Below are 13,630 nucleotides of genomic sequence, written 5' to 3'. Positions count from 1 at the left end.
GGCACTCCGTGTTAATTTACAACAGCAAATTCAAATCGACCAATCAAATTTGCGTGGGTGCTGAATCCTATGCCGGAATGTTTAAATGCTACCCGCTTAGTTCTGCCGGAAAACCGATTCTTAACTTGAAATCAAGTAGCCACCAAACGCATCAAAAACTATGAATTAAAGACCCAAGTTAGATTTTCATTGTTTAAATAATTTATACATTATTTTTAAAAATTTTTTCTAAAAAAAGACAATTCACGGAATTAGTAAAATTCAACGTATAAATTAAGGGCTAATTTATACACACAAACTTTTTTTGTAAATAAATTATATTGTTTAGAATCGTCTGAGCCAGGGCGCACGTTGGGAGAAAGAATGTATTCTGCTAAATTAGTAACAATCCTAATTTTGTATTGCTGTCTACCTATCTGTCCATTTGTCTGTCTGTCCATGGGCACAATAACACTGTAACTGTACCCAATCGCTTTGAAAATTGGTACACGTTCTTAAAAACATAAACAGGTCGCTATTGTTTTTCAGCGCAGTATACTAGTGGGCGAAAAAGTTATTAATAAAGCATATTGAGCAGTCCAGTCTATTTTTACGTAATTTTTCAAATTTTGACAAATACACACAAAAGTTTATTATAAACGTCTGCCATTTTGACTATTTAGCATCAAGGGCATTGTGGCGATATTTATGCCTAGGGCGGCTGATTGTAAACCGCCCGAGTGTTAAATGTAGAGTAATGTCTGAGGTGCATACATTTTATTTGTCATAATTTCAAATAATACGTTTCCATAATATACCAATGTAATGATTCTTATTGTTTGTACAACATAAAGTGCTTCATACGAATCAATATGTTTGAAAGGACGTCTGAGGGCATAATGAGGTGACAGTCCCATTATGCCCTTTCATTACGCCCTAGGACATCATAGAGTGCTTCATTTATCTCATATGACAGATATCATTGTCATACTATGCGATCAAAAATGAGTTGCTGTCAATTCGCCTTTGAAATTTTTGTTTACATGGAAAATCGTATTTAACTTGAACTTCCAAAGGCGACTCGACAGCAACTCATTTCTGATCGCCCGTTATAATAGGCAAATGAAAAATACCTGCGAGCGGGTAAATGGCGTTCGCAAACCCTCGCATCAACTGACGTTTTGTGGGTTATGTATTGGTTAGTGTTGAAGTTTTGACTCTTGAGACTTGAGAGGTACCTATCTACTTACAGCAATGGATGAAGTTGTGAATGTGTTTGTAATAGACAATTTAGAGAATGCCGAACGCAATTATCGCCCGAATAGGAACCGTATCCTTGCAACCCCATAGAAATCTTAAAAGAAGCACAATTTATCAAAATGTACCAGCTACTTCGTTCTTTCTTTCTTTCTTGCACGTCAAAGTCGTAGTTTGTTTCCCTGCTATTATATCGGGGTGTTTTTTTTAGCAAACTCCACAAGCCACCTTTTTTGGTTTTGCGTGGTATTACACCCTCGCTTTGGCGTGTCCATCGTGTTTTGAGTATTCATGCTAATCAGTGCCTAAAATATTATTATTAAGCAATTTCTTCACCTCACCACCTTCCAGGCAGTTACGAACAGTAGTCAAAAATTGCATTTAGAAAACGTATACGTTTTTAAGTCTTCGCATCTAAGCGTATACGATCATAGATGCGACTGGTTTCAAAAATCGACCCCCTGAGTACAAATTAGTCCTTACATTTGCATTTCTTTTTATTAATTCCGAGAAAAATTGTTTAAATAATGTATAAATTGTTTAAACAATGAAAATCTAACTTGGAGGTACAAATTAGTCTTTAATTCATAGTTTCTGATGCGACTAATAATAAAATTTCAATCGGTAAAAGTGGGGGTGCTAACTTGATTTCAAGGGTGCCAACTATATCGATAGACCGATTGAAGTCAGATTTTCTCTAAGATGACCAATCAACAAACCAAAGAAGGTCCAGCCTCTAAGTTATCTCGAAAACCAAAAGTTATATTAGATACGGAGGCAGGATTAAATTCCCAGAAAGACTAAGTTAATTAAAATACCTATTGTATCCTGTGGGAATTTATTGTGCTTTGTGAGGGTTGTTTAGCAACTAAAAATAATAATAATAATTTTCATCTATTGTCAAATTTCCAACCTTCTTAATAAATATTATTTAGTATAAGGCAAAATGTACGAGTAATAACCTGCACAACCCATACTTGTACTTTTTGATGTTTTGGTGTTTTTTTTAAATAAAATTGGTACACAAATAATAAAGTAATAACGTTAGTTGCAGAGATGTCATTTTGTGAAGGTGCGAAATCGATTCGTTGCCATCAACTTGGCTAGAGAAAGGCAATTTTCACCCGAATTCATTTAAATACCTTTCCAACTGATTTATAGATTGTTTCCAGGTCCCGCTCCTTTGTGATCCTACTTCTTTTCTACAGACAAGCCATAACAAATATAATTGATCAACTGCGAAACAAGAATCATTAACCCCTGACATAAGTGCACTAAAAAAATCTAAGACAACGATATTCAGTGCAAATCCAAACAATTTCCAATTTTAACCTGGAGTCTCCTTGCCATAATTTTATTTTAATGAATTGCGTAATGCAAGTGGGTAAGTAGGTAATAATAAGCACAGTATTATCCCCATTGAAGATATGTAAATAGTATATTAGAAGAAAGCGAAGTGAGTGTTAATTCATGCAAAATGTAATTTCACCCAGATGTTTACTCCCCGACAACAAATCTTAAATTTGTTTAAATTTCCGTGGGTAACAGTCTCATAATTGGTTTATTGAGCAAATTGTGTTTGGAACTGATGCTTGCGTGTATAAATTTAATAATGTTATTAAATTTCCTCCAGGCAAATGTTGCTCTTATAACAAGCTACTCTTCCTCGTTTATGAATGTCGGCGTCTAAGAGAAAATTATGCATAGGAAATTTCCATTTTCAAGTTCGTGAGCTCAATTTTCATGCACAAAATTAAAAACTGTCGTTTTGTCTAAATAAGAAAGTTTGAAAACCTGTACTGCACTGCAAACGATGCAGTAAAATCCTTAGTAATTCCCAATGTTATCATCGGATATTACTTCCGTACTTTCTACATTTTACATGATACGCTTATTCGTATTGGCCATTAGTTATTAAAAATTTTTTGAACAATTAAAGTAAGATGTTTCTCTGCGAATCCGTCACAGCTGGCAGTGAAAGCAAGTTATTACTGGCCATTATGTTAATTAATTTCACCGTGCGATAAAAAAAAACACACACAAAACAAATTATGCAATTGCATCTCCTTTATTACACTTAATCTGTTTTTAATTCAAACAATCTACGCACTTCTGCGGGGAAAGCGACTCAATTAAAAAAATATACGATATTTGTAACCTAATGGAAAAACTTCTTCGTTTCTACCCTTTGGAGCTGGCCGAGGACGATGCGCCTAGGATCGACGACACTGCCGAAACCACGGCCGTGATTATATTCGATTTGATCTGAAAAATAAAATGTTTGTAGGTAAATGTGGAGAGGCTGGGAACGTTGGTGGTTTACCGTTGCGAAAGAGAATGGCGGATTGGGATTCTGAAACAAAATATAGTTATATTATTATAATTAAAAGCGACATGAATTTAGAAACTAAGGAGGTTTGTTTGTGCCAGATCGTTCCCGAAAATTACGGAGCAAATATTCTTGGGCAGAAATGTCTCTTAAATATTGCGGAGTGTTAAATATTGCAAAAATTACCCATTATTGTAGCTAAACTACTGATAAATTTTAAATCGATTAAATATATCAATTGTTATTAAAGGTTTCATTGAACGAAAATATTTGAGACTTTCTTTTTCGGAACGGAACTTTTCCTAGGTCCTAGGAGTAGTCTGCAGAGCCGAATATTTGAGGGACGATTTTCTGTAGTTGGAGACGATTCCTGGATTGGGGTTGAACTTTTCCATTTATTGAGGAGAATTGAATTTGATGTGTAACAGAGGCTGACTTAATGGGTTAAATCTTGTTAGGGTTGCGCAGTTTTAGTGGAGTATAAGGGGTGGTCAAACTGAAAGGTCGCTTTCGAAACAATTGTACTAATTCTACAGTTTTGAAAATCCGTAGGTTCGTAAATCTTCGATCTTTATTTGTATGTATCATTTAGGAAGTGAAGGGGTCGGGGGTCCGTGAAGTTGTAGTGTCGACTGAAAGGAATTAAGTTCCAACTATCTCATAATGTGCTAATTTGGGCCGCTAATTTTAAATTTTGTGCAGATCAGGTTAATGAGTAGATACAATAAGCACAAAATTATAGTGTAAGAAAATTTTGAAAATTACTAGTAATGTTGACACTACAGCGAGTTTTCTTTATGGCACTAGAGTTCACGTAATTCTTTGAGCTAAACGAATCAGATTCATTCGTGATAAAGAATGACTAATTTAATTACACGGCGTCACTTTCTTGGTGTGTGGATAGACGAAAACCATGAGAGAGGATTAATAGGGAAAAACGATTTTTTGGGCATTCGGTTTTTGGCTGTGGAAGAGCTCAAGTCTAATTCTTGTACGAACCACGAGAGGGCCACTATTATTTATTTAAATAAAAAAAAATTGGATGAAAAATAAAATAAAATCCAACACGACGTGAGTAAAAGCGTGATCGTAAACGATGTGTAGGTACTCACATTTGCATCGGGCGGAGTGCCAAACAATCCATTCAGTAAATTAAGTAGGAAACCTCCAGCGCCGCTTTGTTGCGGTTTTTCTCCTGGTGCAGGTGGATCCTACAAACAACGATTTTAGAAAACTCGGAGAAATTGGCTATTTGTCAAATGCATGTTATTCAAGTAATTACATAATTCTACATTACCGGAGCGCTTATGGCAGGCAATACTTGTTTTAATAAGTTTCCCACTAGGCTTCCGGCTCCTTTCTGTAAAAAATTGCAATGTAAAATCTTAGTTAATTGCTTCGGTCCGAATTACCGCTCCAGGAGGATTGGCAAATCCCGCAATTGACGCTGCTGCAAGACCTCCGACGAACGATCCTACGTCCGAACCGCCGCCGTCGTCGCCACCCTAAAAGTAAGAGTACATACAATATACTAATTATTTCCGCTCGTGTTAGCTTTCTTTTTCGCGCCAACTGTCTAATTAATCCATCATTAATCCACCGCAGAGCACGATTCTAGACAGCCGATGAATGAGGCGTAACTTACCCCGAAAAAGGCCATTAACGTATCCGTCAAACCTGAAAAATCGTAAGTCCCATCCGTTCGCGCCTGAAACAGATTAATTTTGAAAAGGTCCAGCTTGCAATCACACCCCTATTTAGTAATTACCACACTCAAGCTTCCGATTACGTTAACGACAGCATCAATATCGACCCCGCCTTCGGGCTAAAAATTTGAAAACTCTAGACCTCGCTCCAACTATTACTCAAAGTTACATTACTAAGACTTCCCAAAAACCCAGAAATGATGGCACCTAAAAGTCCACCGCCGTCTCCGTCGTCGTCTTCCTGTCTTCCCTTTACCGTGCCATTTTTGGCGCCTTTTGGCTCGTCCTCGCGTATCAAGCGCACGCGATCGGAATCGATTTCGTTGATCGAGTCGTTGGCGAGGTCAGGGAAAAAGTTGAGAACGGTAACGGTTGTAGGATCAGACGTTGATGTTTCGGTTGTTGTTGGAATCAGCTCTGTCGTAGTTTCTTGACGGCTAGTATTCGTAGCTATTACCTCTTGCCGGCGCTGACGAATGGAGTTACGTTCTTGGGGAATACTTTGGGTCTGTAGATTAATAATGGAATTTTAAATAGGTACTCCCAAATGTGGCAATATTTAAAATAGTGGATCGAGATCATTAGTCGTGTGATATATCAGACACGTTAAATTTAACGTGCAGTTTATCTGTACAAAACGTTATTTTGCCCATACTAAATAACGTAAAATAACGTTTTTCGGCAGATAACCTGCACGTTAAGTTTGACGTGTCTGATATATCACAAGGCTGAATATTTCAATTCGTTATAGCAGCTTGTCCGTAGTAAAACCCCAGCTAGTTTAAACGTAAATGTGACATGTCATTTCTCTTAGGTAATAGTAACAGCCCTTAACAGCGTAAATAATGAAGTCAAAGAGGCTGAATGGAAAACGATATTTATTTAGAAACATGGCTCCGTCCATTTGGGAGTGTCCACTGATGAGATAAGAAAAGAAATACACTTCTGTTCGTCCAAGGGTTTGCTCTCAGCACTGAAATCACATTTTTCCATAGTGTGATATGTTATACATTCAAAGGCATGTAGAAGTGCATCTAGTTTTAGCCCTTTCTTCGAAGTCCCCAAATCTTGGAAGCTATGAGGTTAAAAAATATGATTTGCCACTAAAAATTGCAGGATATTTTTACTATAAACGAGAGGAATTAAAGATTTCAAGATTTTAAAATCTTAACCCTCAACTGGTATGATGAACCAAAATTGACCCAATCTATTTTTTTTAACTTCTGCTACCAAGACAAGTGGGGTTAATGGCATGTGCTTTTATGAGTTTTCTCCTTACTGCCCCTGTTAAAAGGTACCTACTATAGTACGGGTCAGAAAAGAGAAATACATTCAAATCTTTGATAATAGTAAAATGAGAAGGGGTACGTCAAATGAGCCCTCATATTGATTGTGTCGGAATTCGAAAATTCTGTAAATGGGGAGGTAGCTTACATTAAATAATCATTCTGTACCTTTGCATGGCATTAACATACGCTATTTAAGTAAGACCCCATTTCAATTGATGGACTGTCAAAGTTTGGAGAATATGGGAAGGGAAGGATTCTATTAGTTCTTGGCAGTTCAACATCATAAAAAATGCGATATAAACAATCAATAACGCATGACTTCATAATACGCGCACATAGCGGCCATGCAATTTCCTGCGTAAAGTAGACATTTTCTTAGGTTTCAAAACTCGCGCAACTGTATAAATTAAATTAATGTTCCGAAACATAATTTCGGAGGCGAGTTGAATACAAAGTACAAGTTGCTCACGATGACGCAAGGATCTCTTTCACTGTTTGGTTTTATATAGTTAAGATATTTTGCTTTGTGTTGGTTGAAGACTTACTTCGTTTATCACCTCCTCGGCAAAGTCGAGAGCAGCCATAATTCCCTAAAACAAAACAAAATTTAGGTCGTCTACTTACGGCAACAGTGGAATATGGCAACGATTTGGTACTTATCCATTTTGCATATTTGTGGTAGTCTAGTTTTCTCCTGACTGACTATTACTTACTCAACCGATAACGACAAATAAGTAAAAGTGGACTTAGACTTAATACCTGTAATGAATTGATACCAAATCGAATAAAAAATTATGAAAGTAGATGAGATGATTCAATTACTAGTAGCCCGGATATACGTACTAGGCGGAAGTATTCTGGCAATACTGTTCAATTAATTCTTCGAACACTTGGAATTAATTATACCTTTGTCAGCTGTGGTTAAAATATTGAATGCCGTGATTATTCATAATAACCGGTCAACGTGAATAATTTTTTGAACAGCCCCCGGAACATTCAATATTTTCTTAGTTTCAAATGGCAGTAGCTTCCCTTTCCCTCAAGTTTTGAAACGCACCCCATATTTATCACATTGACCGTGATTATTAGCCGCGTTAATTACTTTCACCGTAACTTATCCAATGGATATATTTGTACAGAGTAAGCCTAGACTCGTTTAACAATTCATATTTTCACAATGATGCTTTTCAACCTAAATTGATTGTAGATATTCTCAGATATTATTATGATTCTTTGTTTAATTGTTAATTAATTACTATTCAGTTAATACACAAACTATAATTAAATATAAACAAATGCCTACAACAATTTTATTCATATCTCACGAGTTTTTCACGGGAATACCTACCAACGTGCCCAAAAACGAGAAAGTCTACCTACAAAATAAGGAGACTTTAATGCAAGAATGGGACACGGTAAATGCGGGTCGCAAATAATAATTTCTATAAAAATTGCTCGAACCAAGGAGTATACTCTTTGTGCGGACATACCGCACTGTTTCGACCTTTCGATTTGGAAATTTATGAAAACACAAAATTAAAAATTAAGAAGTTATGGGAGACGAGCTGGAAAACAGTAAATGTAGGAAGAACCATTTTCAATTTCATTCCGACAGTGTAGGTTCGGTCCAGGATCCCTCAAAATTTGAATGTGTTCAGTTAATCACGGAACATGAAATTTTGGGGGCTTATCTGTACCGGTTCGGAAAGAGGAGGACTCCAACAGAGGATTGGCGGACAGTGAGCTCGCGAAGTTCGGTTTACGGGGGCCAAAAGATATGCTAATAAGATCTCCGTATTAAGTGATGAAAATGTGTGGTGGAACTATTTATCTAAATAATGACGTTTAATAGTGTTACCTTAGCAAATGTTCAATTCCTTATTCTTTCCGTTAATTACCATTCTTATTAAAGCCATTTCTTGCATTATTCATTCGTATTTATGGTTCATTGTTCATTTGTTTAACTTTGAATGTTGTTTCAAGTTGGTTTATAGTTAGAATTAATTGTTGAGGTACGTTATTTTTGTTAAAATTGTCAGCGATCTTTGAACTTGTTTTCTAGCTAGACTTTATTAATAGTTTAATTTTATTTATGAGTTAGCACTAGATATTTTCTAATAACGATATTTTTCGGGATGATGCCCGGCTATATACAAATAACTTTATGTAATGTCGGTAATTTATTCAAATTAAATTGTGTTGTTGTTGTAAAAATCTACAAAATGGTTTTTTAAATGAACTTTTTATCATAAAATATATCATTAAATCGTGAAAATTTGAAATTTATTTTTTTTATGTAAAATGTACTAGGATAAAAAACCCGGTCAAAAACCCCTATTCACATACACATGTCTACAAATTGTAGAAAATGCCATAGGGGGGTTGTTGTCTCCTGAGGGTTTTTCTCGAGCAGTGATTCCCTCCTGGGGTTTTTGTCCGGGGAGATTTTGGTCGGGGGTTATTGTCCTGTACAAAATGTATATGTGTATATGTTTTTTATGTAATTGTATGTATTTTTTCTATTTTTATTATTCATTATTCAACTCATCTGAACCAAATTTTACTCACATTAAGCTTTAATATACAGGCTGTATCAAATTTGATTTTAAGTACAAAGATCTCGCTTATTAGCATAGATAGAGAGTTGATTAAATGGACAAAAATTATCTTAAAATTATTCCTAAAGAAAATTAAGTATTTTATGGGTTTTGGAAAAATAATGTTGCCATTCTATTAATTTTTAACCAAGCTCTTAGAGAATACCTCGAAATATTGCATTTTCCCTTTGTTGGCACCTTCCTCAAACATGTTCGAACTATTCACAATTATGTTTTCACATCACTAGTAGATGTGTCTTGTCTAGACGATCTTTTCGCTTTTTGTGAGTACTCTCCAAAAGAATGGTGCCGTTGAAAAGCTCAAAAAAGCTCATAAATATTGATCGAATTGTAATTTTTGAGCTCGAACTTGTTGTGAACGTGAAGCATTTTTTCAAAATCGATTTGTGAACTAACGGTTAGAGCCAAAAAAATTCCGACCCGTATCGCTGAAAAGTACAAAATAATATGCGCTCATACTTGTCCTGCCCACTCCAGAAATGTATAATTAATACATTCTACTTTCCAGAAAGCTTCTTCAAAATAACTCCGAAATATATACGTTTACGTTTACGTACGTTACATACGTTTAAATGTTTTATGATTAAACCATGAAAATGTGAACTTTTGTGTATGTAAAATATACTAGGACAAAACCCCCGGTCAAAAACCTCTATCCATTAATCCCCCGACAAAAACCCTACACTCTAAGAAAATAAAGAAAAATAACCTAAACCTGAAGTAACCTAGTGTCCAACACTGCTAGGTGTCACACTCACTTGGAATTCTTTAAGATTTTTGTATGAGTTTGCGTTACAAAAGAATCGACATGCATATCTACAAACTGTAGATTATGCCATAAAGGGGGTTGTTGCCTCTCAAGGGTTAAAATGGAGAGGGTTTTTTTTCCGGGGGGGATTTTGGTCCGAGGTTCTGTCTGTATTGAAAATGTATATGTGTATAAATATCATTTTTATGTAATTATACGTGTTCTTTTCTATTTTTATCTATTAAAGTCGTTTTTAAGCAGTTTAAGCGGCGGTTTTTAGGGTTGAAAAGTTATAATAATAAACACAAAAAACAATTTATTAATCTGAACGCGTTTTGACAGCAAAGCTGTAATCATCTGCAAGCAAATGAATCTCGATTGCTTGTCTGTCGAAATGCGTGTTAAAGTTTTCTTTATATTGTTTAATTACATATCAATTTAGTCCCTATTTAGTACTGGTTACCAATATGTCGAAATTTACGTGTGAAATCGTGGAACAAATCGCGGTTTTACCATCAATTTCATTTGTTCAATAAATAGGTAGTTCATTCCAAAAGATTAGGTAAAATCCGCCTCTATTCCAGTTGAGGTAAATTTCTTAAATACGCGTGATTATTCAAGTTTCAAGTTCGTAACGAAAATCAACCCGAGCTTTGACTATATAGCTTTGAAACAGAAGAGTGAAAGTCGCAAATCTCACCTCAAAACTTGAAATTGCTTTTCGCAAAAAAGAATGTACAAACGAAACGAAAATTTAAAAAAATATATTCAAGCTCAGATTACACGCATCCGCTTAGAAAAACCTATTATATTGATCACTGTAGTGTGTAGGTACTGTAAATTTTATTCGTTTGATTTTTTAATTGTGCAGTGTTGTTCAGGGTAGCAATTATCTTTTTTGATTGACGTATTAAATGAGGTTTAGTTATGAAAGTGGTTAATAATAATCAGATCCCTACCGAAGAATATTACACAGTATTACACAAAAGCCAAATTGATCATGGCAATCTTTTCCACACGATTTACTTTATTCCACCAATGCCAATTTTCGCAAGAAGGTCACCAAAATTTGCACGGTTAGGCCCTTGCCGTCAATTCGTCTCGCCTCAATGTACAGTTAAAGATCTTACCCCAAGCGCGAAGCTGGTTAGTGCTGCAAAAGTATGACCTTTTTCGTGTTGTAAATCGTGAATTCTTCCAATAGCTTGTCTTATTTCCGCTCTCGCATCACTAGCCGTCGATTCCACCTATAAATTTTGTTTTGCACAACTACAATCTTCTTTAACTACACATTTACCTCTGGAACAAGTGGGTGAGCGAATGATAAGGGAAGAAACGCAAGAAATGCAATCGCCATCACGCATAACCAACAATAAATCACACATGAAACTATAAGTGAGCAACTAAAAAAAAAATTGTCATGTTCATTTATAAAATAACATAGTTTCGATAAGGAGGGATGATTTTGTCGTAGCTAGTTAATTGAGTATTTCGACAAAAAGTAGATTTTCTCTTTATGTTAACTAATTATGTCGATGTACGACAGCGATGTGTGTAATTAGGGTTATAAATTGTTAAGGAAGTGATGTAAGGCATGCCTTCTTTAAATTAATATTGATCGTAAATTATAGGAAGTTTTATATGTGCCAGTTTTAGGTAATAGCTAAATGACTATAAATATCAAACTTCGATTTAGAAATGCTTGGCATTCGACAAAAAATAGGCTGCTGGAGGATCGTGCGTGTTAATTTAGAGTCATTAATTTATCTAATTGCAGGGCGCTCTGCTCGAGAATCGATTGCATTCTAATTCAATGGAACTGTTGCACAAAAAGCAAAAATTAAAATTCCTAATTAGCAAATTCCACGGTTATGCTGATACCTATAATTCTTTGAAGCTTTTTCAGCGTTGAAAGATACAATTAATTGCAAAAGATTATTATGGGGATATTATTTTTTGAAAAAGTGTGTGGAGTAATAAGAGCTCCAATTTGGACCACCCTGGATACTCCATTGTAATTTTGTTGCAAGTGAAAAAGAATCTGTAAACTTACAAAAGGTGGCAGGGTCCGTTAGACTCCTACTGAAGTAAAATACCTACTGAATTTTCTAAAAATGTGAAAAATGTTACACAAATGACAATGAATAGGAAATTCAGAAAATTTCGATTGGTCTAATTTTTTATGACTATTCTTAAACGACCAGATTAAGTTATACATGTGCGCCAAATTTCAAATTTTTAATTCCATTTTTTGCTATTTTTTAAGAAACTTTCAGTATTGCTGTCGGTGTTCTTTTTCGACCTCTGATAGTTTTTTTTTAATGAAAATAGAATTAGAACATCCTCAAGTTTCCAATTGTGATTAAGTAGAGTGAGCTCAAATAGATCGAATTTAGTATCATGTGGTTTCTGGTTGCAAAAAATACTGCATACAAACCCGAAATGAACGTTTGATTCTTATTCTTTAAAAATAATAAAACTGTGGCTGACATTGTAAGGTAAGGTCGTAATTACTTCAATTTTATAAGTATTTCAATAAAAAGACAAGTGGAAATGTATTGATTTAAATTGAAATTAATTAATTGCCTATTGGCTATTGGTTAATGTACCTTCAATCATTTAATTCAGTTTTAAAATTGAAAGTAGCGAGATTTGTAGAACTACTATTTATTTCACTGATTAGCCTCGAGGCAATCCTTTTTGTGTGAAGTATATTAACCCAACTTAAAGTCTACATAAACTCCCTCCGTCTGATCCTTCATACCCCAGCACCAAGAACCTAAAAAAATTATCAAAGTCCTCGTTTGAGATCGAAGGGACTTCAGCGCATTTTTGTGTGGCAGATCAGTATTCTATTAGCCACTTTCGATTCAACCATCAATAACAGATCTTGTCGAAGGCTACTACATTCACTAACCGCTTCCCACTTTCCTCGTGCACCCGCAATTCGCTTTTAAAGATTTGACTCCACCATCAGGAAGATCGTGTCGGGGGCTACCACATTCCCTTTGACGGTACCCACTTCCGACGTTCGGTTCACCCGCAATTCGCGTTTGAAGATTTGACTCCACCATCAGGAAGATCGTGTCGGGGGCTACCACATTTCCGTTGACGGTACCCCCTTCCGACGTCCCGTTCGCCCGCAATTCGCGATTGAAGATTTGACACCACCATCAGTGAGATCGTGTCGCGGGCTACCACATTCCCTTTTACGGTACCCACTTCCGACGTCCCGTTCACCCGCAATTCGCGTTTGAAGATTTGACTCCACCATCAGGAAGATCGTGTCGGGGGCTACCACATTTCCTTTGACGGTACCCCCTTCCGACGTCCCGTTCACCAGCAATTCGCGTTTGAAGATTTGACTCCACCATCAGTGAGATCGTGTCGCGGGCTACCACATTCCCTTTTACGGTACCCACTTCCGACGTCCCGTTCACCCGCAATTCGCGTTTGAAGATTTGACTCCACCATCAGGAAGATCGTGTCGGGGGCTACCACATTCCCTTTGACGGTACCTCCTTCCGACGTCCCGTTCACCAGCAATTCGCGTTTGAAGATTTGACTCCACCATCAGTGAGATCGTGGCGGGGGCTACCACATTCCCTTTTACGGTACCCACTCCGACGTCCCGTTCAACCCGCAATTCGCGTTTGAAGATTTGACTCCACCATCAGGAAGATCGTGTCGGGGGCTACCACATT

General features: G+C 36.3%; 1 protein-coding gene across 1 annotated transcript; it reads right to left on the bottom strand.

Annotated features, from left to right (window-relative positions):
* Positions 1 to 3,288: 3,288 nt before the first annotated feature.
* LOC116169343 lies at positions 3,289 to 7,178 on the bottom strand. Its single transcript, XM_031485414.1, has 9 exons — positions 7,106 to 7,178; positions 5,441 to 5,779; positions 5,334 to 5,390; positions 5,211 to 5,273; positions 4,978 to 5,070; positions 4,863 to 4,925; positions 4,678 to 4,776; positions 3,560 to 3,589; positions 3,289 to 3,501 (listed from the first exon to the last, which is right to left on the bottom strand). Exons 1-9 carry the CDS (start codon positions 7,142 to 7,144, stop codon positions 3,418 to 3,420), a joined length of 867 nt encoding a protein of 288 aa, XP_031341274.1. The 5' UTR covers positions 7,145 to 7,178; the 3' UTR covers positions 3,289 to 3,417.
* Positions 7,179 to 13,630: the final 6,452 nt, after the last annotated feature.

Source organism: Photinus pyralis, unplaced genomic scaffold (genome assembly GCF_008802855.1).
Source record: "Photinus pyralis isolate 1611_PpyrPB1 unplaced genomic scaffold, Ppyr1.3 Ppyr1.4_LG4, whole genome shotgun sequence".
Classification (NCBI taxonomy): domain Eukaryota; kingdom Metazoa; phylum Arthropoda; class Insecta; order Coleoptera; family Lampyridae; genus Photinus; species Photinus pyralis.
Note: the sequence above shows the minus strand (reverse complement) of the source record. Positions and strands in the feature narration are given on the sequence as shown.

Bases quoted from the DNA above. Each gene is read 5' to 3' on its own strand.
- LOC116169343 (XM_031485414.1), bottom strand. From the start codon at position 7,144: ATGGCTGCTCTCGACTTTGCCGAGGAGGTGATAAACGAA. The intron at 5,274-5,333 runs GTAATTACTAAA...AATCTGTTTCAG, and splicing joins TAATCGGAAGCTTGAGTGTG to GCGCGAACGGATGGGACTTA. The intron at 4,777-4,862 runs GTAATGTAGAAT...CGTTGTTTGTAG, and splicing joins TGCCTGCCATAAGCGCTCCG to GATCCACCTGCACCAGGAGA.